Source organism: Gnatocerus cornutus, chromosome 1 (genome assembly GCF_029298725.1).
Source record: "Gnatocerus cornutus isolate USDA-ARS CGAHR chromosome 1, icGnaCorn1.1, whole genome shotgun sequence".
Classification (NCBI taxonomy): domain Eukaryota; kingdom Metazoa; phylum Arthropoda; class Insecta; order Coleoptera; family Tenebrionidae; genus Gnatocerus; species Gnatocerus cornutus.
This window is the reverse complement of record NC_142233.1, coordinates 37,139,286-37,152,795: the sequence shown is the minus strand read 5'-3', so window position 1 is coordinate 37,152,795 and position 13,510 is coordinate 37,139,286. Positions and strand designations below refer to the sequence as shown.

Below are 13,510 nucleotides of genomic sequence, written 5' to 3'. Positions count from 1 at the left end.
ATAAAGCAAATTCTTCAAGAAATTGTTTTACATTATTATTATCCACAATCATCTACACCATAAATAACAATAAACACTGGCATTTTTACCTTGCATTTGACGAAAATGCAGTTCAAAGAGTGCACATTCAGATCAATGTATCGTTGTGGGGAAGTCCCGTATCTTTATTTTTTTTTTATTTTTGAACTACTGAAATGATTTTCGACAACGCTCTGAACTCGGAATTCGCGAATTTTGAGATACCTGTATAATGTAATTCTAGTATTCCAAAACAATTTTATTCTCACTTTATTTGAAAATTTATACATTTATACCTACAGGTGTGATTTGTGGGAACTAATCGGTTTGCTTTAAAGAAAAATAATTTTTGAATTTCAAATTTCAAACATTCCATAATTTTCATCATAAACCGACATAAAAGTAAATTTTAGGATAAAATAAAGAATATTTTTAATTTTTACATATCTTGGAAACTAAATTTTACTTTCTTTTTTAAATAACGGTGAAAGAATGTAAATATTTTCATTAGATTATTGGCTTATTATTATTCTCAATTTTTTTTGAGAAAATCTCTATCCAACTTGATACATTTTACTTTTGTAGAAAAAAATTTACCGTGAAGTCTATTTCAAGAAGTGAGTTTGCGAGTTAATTTCGCTGAAATCGGAGTAGGTTGACATAACCCGATTTTGATGCACAACACATGTCGAGGGGGGTAAGATATTACGTTTCGTTTTCAGGTCATCATATATATGAGAGAGCCACCATATCTCATTTTTACGGTCCATACAGGAAATGTTGGCAAGATTAATGTCATTCCGGACCGCCATACTCCCTTAAAAATGTAACGCGCTCCACTATATCGGGTAATATTTCATAATTCGGCTTTTAAAATTCCAAATGTCACTTAATGACCTATCCATTAATGGAAATGGACGAAGGTAGACGAGCGCTTTTTATCTGCACCTTCAATCTGCCCTTCCGACCCATTATGAATTTGCCAAGTTCCCTCTCGACAACTTCCCAAATTGCATTTTTATGAGCATTTTGCATACTTATGCGACGCGTTTTACATCTAGTTTAAATAAACTGGGCGAAAATGACCGAATTTTTAAATTTCATACGATTAAAACGATACGGACGCATCGTTAGGGCCACCCCCGACTTGGGGGCAACTCGCCCCCGGCCGGGATCACTGCAGTGTTGTTAAAAGCATTTTCACGTTACGAAAGATGTGGTTGCCTTTTCCTAACCCTCACTCACATTTCTCGCTGAAATAATTTTTCAAACACCTGCAAAGAACCCATGAAAAATATTTTATTACGGCCCTCTATCTTGTTACGTGATCAGTTTCCGAACCCTTGCCTGACTCTAAATTAATTAAAATCGGTCTTTAACCGAATAGACCTCGGTTTCTGTATTATTGTTTGCATATTTATAATGGCGCGTTTGTCTATTTATTACATTGTACTTAATTAAATTGTTGAATCCTCAACCGAGCTTCAATTCGATTTCGTATTCTCTCGCACTTTCATTCCAACGCAATTCTAATTTAGATTCATTTTAATCTAAAGTGAATGACGCTTATTATTACATAAACAAAGTGCCCCACAACGCACATGACGGATTAAATATTTACCAAAAGCACGCATGCTCATTTTAGCATTTTCACCATTACAATAACAAGAGTAAAGATTTTTGCCAACACACTTATTTTGAACGTGTGTTTCTTTAAATTAAATTTTTTTTTAATGAAAATTTGACAATATTTACTCATCTTTGCATAATTTCGGTTTAAAAGCTATGTTTTCCTTTCTGAGGTAAGCAAACAAAAATCCATTAAACTGATCTATTAAGAGAGAAGGTTCCGATCCGATTAAACTGTTTCAAAAAATGCCATTCGTTTAAAAGTTGTCACATAGATAAGTATGCATTCGTATGGCTGTAAATTTGTTGTTTTCAATTTTGATCTGTAAAATGCATTTTCTGTCATAGTTGAAAACTAAGAAATTTAAATTTTCCTCACTATACAGTATGTCCCCTTATTGAGTTCACAAGAGGAAAAAAGACGGTATTTTTCACTTTACAAAAAAATGCCAAAGGAATAATATTTTTTGCTTAATTTAAAATAAATAAATCTTTAATTAAAACTTTAATATTATCAAGCTGTGTTCTTAAAATCGAAAAAAACAAAAAATAACAAAGAACTTTTTTATTTTTAATTTTGCAAAAACTGTCAAAGGAATGAAATTTGTTCCTTAACGCAGACCAATTTCCACTATTTTATTGACTCATTATCTGTTTTAGCACATAATTCAATTTTAACTCGTAATTCTTTAAGATTGTGTCGAATTTTTCAATTATTGTTAAGGATGCAATTGCATTTCTTTTCCAATTTTTTAATTCTTACACACTATTGGGTATTTTTTTTTTAATTTTTAACGCACTATTTGATATTGTGAATCCACAGCCTGCTATTATTTAAATACGATTACAAAATTTAATAAATAAAAATAATGAAAAAATTAATTTTAAGAGTACAAACTAATAATTTTGAAATTTTAATTGCAGATTTATCTGTTTTGAAATAAGCAAAACATGTTATTTCTTTGTCATTTTTTTGTAAAATAAAAAATAAACTTTTTTTCCTTCTTGTGAACTCAATCCGGAGACATACTGTATTTTGCAGGAAATATATCCATTTACAAAAAAGTAACTTTTGAAATCAACAGGATTTGAAAGAGATAAAGTTATATTCCTGCAGTAGATACATGTCAATTTTATTTACACAACCAGGTTATAATATAGCTTATTACACAACTAGAAAGAGTGATAAAAATGTTCCTTTTTATAACATGGTCGTAGATAAAATTTGTTAATCATCATTTTGATGGAAGCCGCCCCTTCTATGGTAGTTTCTGAATTACAATTGCGAGGAACAAAAGTGTCATAATCATTCCAGCTTCTTTAATTACCTCACCTATATTGTCTGCTTTTGACGCCACAACTGAGTTATTGTCGATCCTGCAACTAAATTCGATTGAATTTTACAGCCCTCACATTCCCCCAAGCGCTAAAATTTCGTTTTATTGTGAACGACGCTCATAATTACATAAACAAACTACCCCAAACGCGCCGCCACCAAATTGGATGCTTAAATAATTCTGCGATTGATGCTTACTACAATGTACAATAAAAATTAAGCTGAAACTGGAAAACACCACGTCTTTAATAAAAATTGAACATTGACGTCGGTTGAAACTGGGCAAAATGGTGGGTGCGCAGATAAATATCTATTAGAGGAAAATGTGGGTTTATGTAGAAGCAGCCTAAGCACACGCCCGAGGCCTCAAATTTATCAAAAGCTTTTCAGAATTACGAATTTCAGAATACTGAGACATCAATCTATTCTTCTTTCTGGTTTCATAAAGGAATTTTTCGCAGATAACAATTTTATTATGTTTTGTATCAAACTTTTCATTATGGCTCTTTTATTCTGTAAATCCAGTTATATCAATCCTTATTTTGCTGCGATGATTGTTGCTTCATATCGTTGAGTTATTTCCTGTTGACATTTCAGGCGTTCGAGAAATGATATTTATATGTGAAGAGTTTGCAGAAGCAGGATAATAAGTGAGAATAAACGTAAATTACAATGGCAACTAAAATGAGGGAATATCTGCTTAATTCCGTTATTTTACATTCCATGTGTGGTGACAGTTTTACGTAGTTTTTTTATTTTGCAAAAATCGTGACTGTAATAGAATGGGATTAACAAAGGGTCACAACATCGCATCCTGTTAAAATTTTTAATATCTCTGTAAACTCTAAACGTAAATTATTATGGAGCCCAGTGCAAGTTTTAAGCCAACGGAAAGCTTACGTACAGTTAATTATGGCACTCTTAAAGCAGAAAAACATGTTTTTTGACTTCTCAAATTTAAATATTCATATAAAATTGGTTTGTTTGTGTTTAGAAATTAATGCAAGTGCGAGTCTGCATATTAACCAGTAAATTGGTATATTAATTGGGAAATTTGATTTGGCAAACTATTTGTGTTTCTACTGTGTACATAGTTTGAGAGTACCTGGAAACATAATTTGCATTTCAAGATTTGATAAGTATTCCGAGGCAGGCATCTAAGCATGCGAAATATTGTTAAATATTCATTGTTCTAGTTCTGAAAGTTTAAACTAAAGTCGAGTTTCATTTCATCCCACCTTTCCTTTCGCTGTCATCCTAAATTTTAATTATTGTCAATATCCGCTTTCCCGAAAGCCTTGCCAGAATCAATCGCCAGTCTGCGATAAGGTGTCTGGAAAAGTGCGGGGCGACGGAGGATGATCATAACGAGTCCAGGATGGCGTGCCACCCCCCGTAATCCCGAAAATTGAAAATTCCCCATTCCTCGTCCGGTAAAGTCGACATTCCCGGCGAGCTTAGCGCGCAGCTTAATAACGAGCGACATGCAGTTAAATGTCATTTGTTTAATGTTACGCCGTACGCTGATATTAATACAATGTGACATTTAATTTATGACAACATAAAATCATAAAGAGAGGCGTTTCAGCGAACGCGCACGCCGATTTATGGCAAGCCGACCCCGATCTATGTTATATGCAGTATCGCGATGTTCGTTCTTCCGGTCTCTGTATCTGATCCTGTGGCCAGGTGATAATCACTTTAATGAGGGTTTTCATAAATTTTCTACGTACTTAGATAATACAGGCTTGTGGAGTTTTCGTAAATTTGGGCTTTTAGTGTATGTTATGGGATATGTATGAAGATGCATGAGAGGTCTAAGTGTCGGGACTGAGTATGAGAATTTACATGCTCCATTACTCGCGCCATAGGCTGTTTTATTAAATCACTTCTGCTATATTTTCTGTTCAACTACGTTTACTTAGTTTTTAGGTAATTTGTTATCTATAAATTATGTTTAATAATAATAAAACAAATATGTTAAAATGTTTTTTCCGACGATCTAACATTAAAGTTACTTTATTTGCAAGATTTCTTTTGAAAATGAATGCGTTAATGTATCACTTTATCATTTGTATTTTACCACATGCAAGTGTGAATTCATTTCGATGATGTCTCTTCCAGCGCTGTACATCGAAATATGTATATCGAAATCACTCGATCAATTCACAAATTAGTCAAAAATGAGTTATCTCTGTAGAAACCTTAGTTTTTAAAGCTCATACAAAATTTTTATATTTTTTGATTTATCAAATTGAAATTTTACCAGAACGATAATACGTAATAAATTTTTATTAAATTTACATCGATTTTCTTTTCGATAATAAATATACACTCCAATATCGATATAGCCATCTTGATTCGTCTTTATTATTTAACCTAACCTAACAACCGGCTTTGTGTTTTTCGTTCCAACAACAAAAATTGTGTTTTCTTTTTGTTCTCTCGTTTTTAGTGTTTATTTTATAATAATGGATGTCGACACGGACAGTGACAATGAAATCTCAACAACACCACCAGACGTTGCAGAAAGTGCAAACATCGTAACAACAAATCTGTTGCCGAAAAAATCCAAATCGAAGTATGAAAAAACGTATGAAGAATTCATGTTATGGTGCAAAAACAAGAAGGTTAAACATTGTTTAGAAAACATTGTATTAGCACATTTCTCTGATATCTCAAGTAAAGATCTGCTGGCCTCATTGTGGCCTAAATATTCAATGTTGAAGTCAACATTAAATATAAAACAAAACATTGATATAAGAAAATATTATAAAGTAATTTCCTTTATAAAAAAAACGTCAAATGTAGACAGTAGACAGTATTCAAGACCTTAAAACCAAATTACTCATAACAGTACAGAATACTAAAACTAAAACAAACCTTTTATTCACTATTGTGGATAATGAGAACTTGCCAAGTTACCTACAGTTATACAAGAAGTATTCTGCCCTGCGTCCTACACACACTCCTCATAATAGGTTCTTCATTCATTATTGCAAAAATAAATGTTCAATCCAGTCAGTAGGTATAAATACTTTTGGAAAAATTCCCCAGAAAATTGCGACGTTCTTGAAGCTACTCACACCAAATTTATATACAGGTCATTGTTTTCGCCGATCTTCTGCTTCCATATTCTCCAATGCAGGGGCCGATTTTGCAACGATCAAGAGACATGGTGGGTGGAAATCGACTTCAGTAGTAGAAGGCTATATAGAAACATCTATTGAAAATAAGACTAATGTTGCAAGAAGAATATTGGGTGAAGGTGGCAGTAATATGAACACCAGTTCTAATACATCAGGGCCACAATTGCCAGTGGAAGACTGGGTAGCAAAGAGGAAGCCACAAAATCAGTCCTAAATGTTTCTTCTTCTAACTTAGAAAATGTTGATAACATTGATAGCAGCCATATGTGTACCTTTAATAATTGTTCCATTAATAATATAATTGTAAACATTGTGAAATCCAAGGACAAATAAAAGTTATTATAGAATTTCATCTAATTGAATCCAAATGAATATGAATTTTGATTGTTGCGACGATCGTCGGAAAAATGTTGTATTCAACTCCTTTATTAATGGACGATTAATAATCTCGACTATTAAAGACACTCACTCGCTGTCGTTCGTTCGTGCTTTAAACAGTTTCGATTATTAATCGCCTTCATTAACAAATTAGTTTATTAAATAACTATTATATATTTGCAAAAAATGCGGAAATTTGAAAATGGTGAAGGCGCCGCGTCGAGAGAATTCTTAAAAGCTTCTTCGAACATTTTATTATTGTTATTTTTATAACAAAAATCATAAATTTGTTAAGGCAAATTTGAGTATAACGCAGATTAATTTGAATCACTTATAATATTATTAAGCGATTAATAAATATGTAATCTTTTTGCTTAAAATCCTCTTCATAAAATTTGCTTGACTTTTTAACGAACTGCAATGAGCTGTGGAATATTCGCGCTTAAACTCTACATTTGCATTTATAATCAGAAATTAGAGAAACATAACTTGTACCAAATTAGTTTCTTCGTAAAGTTCAAACTTATACTAAAATTTAAGCAGGTGCGCTTAAATTTCAATATTTTATCTATTCAGATACTGATTTAATATCACGTTATGTCAACAAGGTAAATAATGTACTTTCATCCACAAATGGGACATAGTAACATACAGTAACGGTCGTTACTGTTAAAAAGGCTTAAATTTATTTGTGCGCTGCTCAACGACTGTGAGGTTTTATGTAAGCACTGATCATAAACTCAAAATTATTACATTTGTGCGCCTTGATGTGTAATAATACTTTTAATAATTTTGGAAGTATGTATGTATTATTTTTTATTGAATTTTGCTATCACAAATATCTTACGGGTCAGAACACAGTTTATGATACAAGATGGTTGGGCCAATTTTTGCCCGAGGGCAGAGGCATGAAAGCCAAATATTTATCCAAGAGAATCATTATTCTAATTACGTTTTATGCAAATTTTGTCCACAAAGGAATAAATGTGTAAATTTTGATCAAATCCAACAAAATGTACGTAACCAGTGACGTCCCTTTCTAAGTCCTAAGTTGATAGGCAAAATAGACGAAAGGGATAGTTAGAGTCAGTTTGACAACGTCGGATTAAAGGGATTCAGCTTCCCCCAATTTGGTTAATTTGGTTTTCATTCAATTTCGCCGAATTAGTTTATTCTTGTCTTAAACGAAGAGAATTTACTTAGGTGGATGAATTTCTTTCTTCTTCATAATTAATTCATTTTATCTGTTTCCGTAGCTCGAATTTAAAACGTAAAATGGATCATAAATCAGGGATAAGAGGCATTTTTGAGCGGAAGAAGCTCCTAAATTGTGTTTTGAGCGTGTTCACAATTCACAAATAAGCCCAAAAGTTGGCTTGTTCGGTGAATCCCTCAGCTCCGGAGAAACAAATGTGAAGCTGTGTAGCGCGGCAAACTTGAACCACAGCATTAGCAAGTTGGCGTCTTCCGAAACGAATTCTTTGATTAATTTTTCTCAACATGCTCGTCAAGACAGGTACTCGGGGACGGCTTATTTACCGTAAAGTATGACGGTTTACCGGCAACTTTCGGAAGTTGGCGGGAATGACAAATTGCTGAAGATATGGTATGACAGGGACAATTTGCGGAATAACCCTGTACGGGGTGAATACATGAATGATAGAGTCGGTAATGCAGGTTTCTGCGACCGCGGGATTACCGTTGAGCCGGCACATGTTGGAAATCCTCCAAAGAAGGTCCCATCTGGCGCATTATCTTCTGTTTATCCATCATCGCCGCCACCTTCTACAAGATGAACTTTATTAAGTGACCTTTCTGGGTGGGGAAAAATGCTATGGAAATGTCAAACGGACCGACATTTATTAATGTTCCAGAAATGAGGTGAATACACTTCTATTTTTCTTTTTTGCACCACACAGAGATGTTATTTACAAACAAACAATATTTTCAAAGTCGCTATATCAAAGTCGAAAGTTTGCGCGTTTGAGAAATTGAGACTAACACATTTTCCCTTTTGTGCTGCCTTATTTGTAATTCTAGACGAATTTTTCTTTTTGTTGGAGTGTTTCTTTGTTTCGAGATGGATTTTACGGCGCATCAAGACGCCTTCTAAACATAAAAGACAGATGTAACTGACCGCCAATTATTGGGTGGCAGATTGGCCTTTATTTCTTTGCTCTAATCGTCTTTCTGGATGTTCATATTTATTGTAGCGTTCACGATAAATCGAAATACAGGATTCTAGACGAATATAACGAGATGTATGTTATAGAACCACAACTCTAGTCCTTTGACAAATAACTCACATAACAATGTCTTCATTACTTGTATTTATATTCGTATTCGGATCAAAGCAGAAACCATTTCTATCAGAAAAAAATAAAGCGCTTAAATTTATTGCTAGCATGAATGGAATGAAATATTTCCTTCCAAATCATTGTGGTTTAATATTCATTTTTTCATTATAATAAAATATTAATCTTATTTTAATTAATTTAAAATTTTCTGCAATCTTACAAATGGTGGAAAAAATTAAGTACTTTATCTAAGCGATTCTTGATTTAAAATAATTTGATAAAACGTACTTCTTCTGCCCAAAAAAAATTTTTGTAAGCGCCAAATTTAAAATGCGGATCTGTGATTGGTCATTTAGCAGACCGAGTGACACAATGCCTATTTTTTTTGCACTTGTCACCAAATTGTAGGAGCATCAGCAATAAACTTGTTTTTAATATCTTAAGTGCAGATTAGCAGGTATTTTATTTCATTTGCATTTACACACTACAAAACATTTTAATTGCTTGCATAGCCATCTATTAATCAAAATTGGCATGTATTCATTACAGGTATCTAACTTATCTTTTTCAAATCCTGCTGATTTTTCAAAATGCTCCTTTGTAAAACGGTAAATTCTCAGCAGGTAAAATGACGTGTAGTTTCAGTAAAAAATTTTCAATTACAAGCTTGAATATTTGAACGTATTAAACTGTCTTGTTGAAAGTAGCAGAAACCTGCATTGTCAAGTTAGTTGCGTAGAAGCAGTGTCTCATTTGACAAAACTTACTTAATGTACGTTTAGGGGTTAAGCTACTCTAGCAAAATATCAAGCAAATTAAAATTTACGACGTCATATATCTTTTGCTTATGTTTCGCAACATAATTTTTGTTAATAATGTGAAAAAGACGAAAAATTTGTCACCAACTTCTTTACTCTACCTTACGAAACTTTCCCAGTTTCCAGAGTCGATTTTTATGAGCATTTATTTCATTTAACGTGGTGTGAAAAGAAACAAAATTTTAGTTTTTAGATTTAATCTCCTTTAGTGAAACGGGAACTTAATGATTATTTATGACTTTCGCTTCTTTAGCTTGGCAACATACTCCCGCTTCACATTCCAGAAAACATTGCATCCTGCCAACCAAAGAGTAAAAATCTCTTCAACAACAGATTGAAAAAAGCAAAAAGCTCAATTAAACCTGATCTTGTTCCCATCCTATCCCTGTTAATTAGATTAATTAAATTTGCCTGAGGAAGTAATTTGGATACAATTTCCTAATTAATCTACCTAAGTATCTTGACACCTTTTTACCTGTTTATTTGTTCGTGTTAAAAGTTTTCGCCCTCTTTTTTAAACATCTGATATTCGCATCAGGTAATTCGAATAAAAGTGAGAAAAGGAACATAAATAGCCAAATCACAATGGGTACACCATTAACTCTGTATATGCGGTGAAATAAATCTCATCCAGAGGCACTAAAGACCTTTCGAATAACCACCGCCGTCTGGTTTTCCAGGGGTGATCTTTAAAAGTACGCGGTTCTGTTTGTGATTTTTAATTCAAGAGAACTTGAAAGCGCAAAGCCCCGTTGTAAATCCGGTTGAGATAAGCGGTTCAAAGCAATTTACTAAATAGAAATGTAAATTAATTACAGAATGATCAGAAAGCGACATGAAAAGTATGAAAGACAAAACATAAATGTGTTTACTTCTATTATTAAAAATTTTTGCGGCGATTTGTTTTTAGGTACTATTAATACATGATTTGTGGGCTGAATTATGCATTAAAGTAGGCTATTATTGAATGATTTAATGTGTTTATTATAGGCAACCAATTACACTCATAATTCAATAGATTCAATAATGATCTGAAGACGCGGTTCTGCAGACGACGATTTTTAGACTTAACATAGAGACTTCTAGTTCGATAGACATTGTTTAGAATTACACTCAAATTTGACAACTGCGGACACATCGGGCACATCCATCATTCACATAACCTCACTTTAGTTTTGTATATTTGGTTGGATTACCACCTTTGTACCAATTTTTTTTGGTGAATCGGTTAAAATCGCTTTCATTAACCAACTTGTTTGTTCAATAGCTATTATTACACATCATTATTTAATTATTTCAGTCTTTTTTAAGTTTCAGTCTAAGGTTTTTCAAATTGACAAGTTAAGAATGGATTGAAAAAGAATGATAAATCTTAAGTAATATTTATTCCATTTACTATTCCAATTTTATAATTAATTAATTAAGTTCATTGTTTGATAAATTATGCCAAATAATAATAAATAAAAAACAATAATGCAATTGATTTTGTTATAGAAACAAATTTAAATTTGTAAACATTGGGCACTATTAAATCTTTGTTTAAATAATTAATTGTAATGTTACAGTTAAGATTCCAGTGTTTTGCCCAACAGAACAGCAAATGCTAAAATAGTGTAAAAACATTTATGCTGTAATAATGAAAAAACGCAATCAATTCTGAAGTCAGTCAGAATAAAACGTGAAATGAATCCAACAACTAGAGCACAAAATACTAACTGAGCAAAAAGAGAACCTTGAAGCTGATGGATTTGTAATTTTTGCAACAATTAAAATCCTCATTTCTTTGTGACAAGGAAAATGTAAAAGAAAACAGTCACTGAGTTCTTATTTAGAAGCAATTTTTAATCTATTAAAATATAAGCAAACTTCACTGTTCCGCTTGCTGCAGTTTTGTTAGGAAACTTGTTCTAAAGTTGCAGCGAAAGGGATAAAGATTTAGCATAGTTTAGTTCACCACAGTTAGTGTTTTACGAGCAGTTTCTGTGTTTAAATGTAATTATCAAACTTGATTTAGATCGCATAGTGGTTCTAATAGCATCAAAGCCAATATCCATACCACACTAACGGCCGTCGTTTATAGCGCACAACAATTGCGAAATAATGATCATCATATAGGTTTATCAAAACTTGGATGAAATAGATAAAACATGCTGAAACTTGTTATTTTGCATGTAAATGTTTTATATTATTAAAATTACACAGCGTGCACATGCTTGCAGTGGCAAATATCCAGAACTGTATCAACAAAACCAGGTTGATATTTGCGGATGTAACCAAATATGTATTTATGTTCGTTACTTCAATCCTCTTATTACTAATGGAACGTTGTTAGATTAACGAGTTAACGCAGTAAGAGGCTCTAAAATAAAAGCGAGAAGGCTATCCTAAAAGAAAATTTATAACAATTACTTCTTTCATAAAAGTGAAGTTTTTTATAAATCACCTAGACCTTAGAAAGCAACTGTATTCTGTATGTAGAGCACTAAAAGTTGCTACTACTAGAGTAAAATTGTATGCCAATAATTTACAACTATAATATGTAAGAGCTTTTACTTTCAGTTAGATTTCTCTATTTATGAAAGTGCATCCTCTCTTTGTAGCTGCATGTTTGGGGCAGAGTTTAATTTTGTTCAGAGTAAACACGGAGTGTCTCTCTACACCTCATCAAAAATTATTGCTGTATTAAATAATCTTCTGACATTTTTAGCACAAAAATAAAAAATACTTTTAGAGTACATATTTTCGTATGTTTAGGCTGTATAAAATATGCCGATATGTCATTGTTGACTCACATTCTGTGTGGTCAGAGAAACCCTATTTTCAAAAAGTAGAGCCCATTATAACAAAACCATCATTAAATTGTAAAGCTTGCAAATAAAAAAGCTTGAATCATGAAGTAATATTTTAGTCTTTACAATTATTAAGTTTATTAGGATCAACTGATGATGTGATATATGACATGCAAGATTTTAATGCTGAAAATAAGATGATAATTGTTGGAAAAATTCCCATTATTTTGCATGCTCTGTTGGCAGCATTTTCAGAGATTTGCTAGAAGCGCAATGTCCGGATTTTTCATTGATGGTATTCATATCTTCGGATATGACCCATAAATATAAAAGGTCGGTTTTACGAGTCCGCACTGCGATATTGTGTCTTTTATTAACGGCACTATATTGACCTTTATTCACCCTTTTTTTGGTCCTGCTGAGTTTTTGTGCGAACCGCAGTAAACTAATTACTAAACATCAAAACACAAGAACCAAACAGGACTCAATTAAGCGTTGGTTGTTTCAGCAACATTACCGGTGTTTTTGCGATTAGCGAATTTCTGAAAATGGATTTATGCGTGCACTGTTCATCCGATTGCTGATTAGATTAGAAAGAGACTCACCCTTTAGCGCAGACTCGTTTGGTTTTCAGCCAGCTGACACCTGAGGTCTGAAAGGCACCGGTGAAGCGCGTTGTAGAATTGGAACTATCCGTGAAACAAACTATCGAAACAGAAAAATCACAAGGGCTTTGGAAAAAATTGAATGACGTTTCGGTCCGAGCCGACTGCGACGCACCAAACGCGACAAGCTTCCGCGAAGTGGTGCGCGTCAATCCACCCTCACTTTATATACCGGGTAGGGGGGATGGATGCTGCGCGTTACCAAGCAACCTCGGATCATAATCATATCATACACCACCACCCGCTCGGTGGGGGGTTAGGGGAAGATAAAGGGTGGGGGTGGAATTGCTCTTTTACAACCTCTCTAGTGTGATCGACGACTGGCCGATATTGATAATAAACGGTAACTAAGGCCGTTTTTGGGGCGCATTGTCGCATAATTGATAATAAACGCGCATCGCGACGGACCGCGTTTTTTTCCAAGAGGGATT

The 13,510-nt window shown here is 33.3% G+C and overlaps 1 protein-coding gene across 1 annotated transcript in view; it reads right to left on the bottom strand.

The window, feature by feature from the left end:
• LOC148182254 (uncharacterized) overlaps nucleotides 1-13,305 on the bottom strand; it is a 116,597-nt gene extending 103,292 nt beyond the window's left edge. Inside the window, exons 1-2 of the mRNA XM_088029345.1 lie at nucleotides 13,282-13,305; nucleotides 13,020-13,237 (exon numbers count right to left, since the gene is read on the bottom strand). Of these exons, the coding sequence (XP_087885471.1) occupies nucleotides 13,020-13,237; nucleotides 13,282-13,305 (242 nt within the window). The remainder of the gene's footprint in view (nucleotides 1-13,019; nucleotides 13,238-13,281) is intronic.
• Nucleotides 13,306-13,510: the final 205 nt, after the last annotated feature.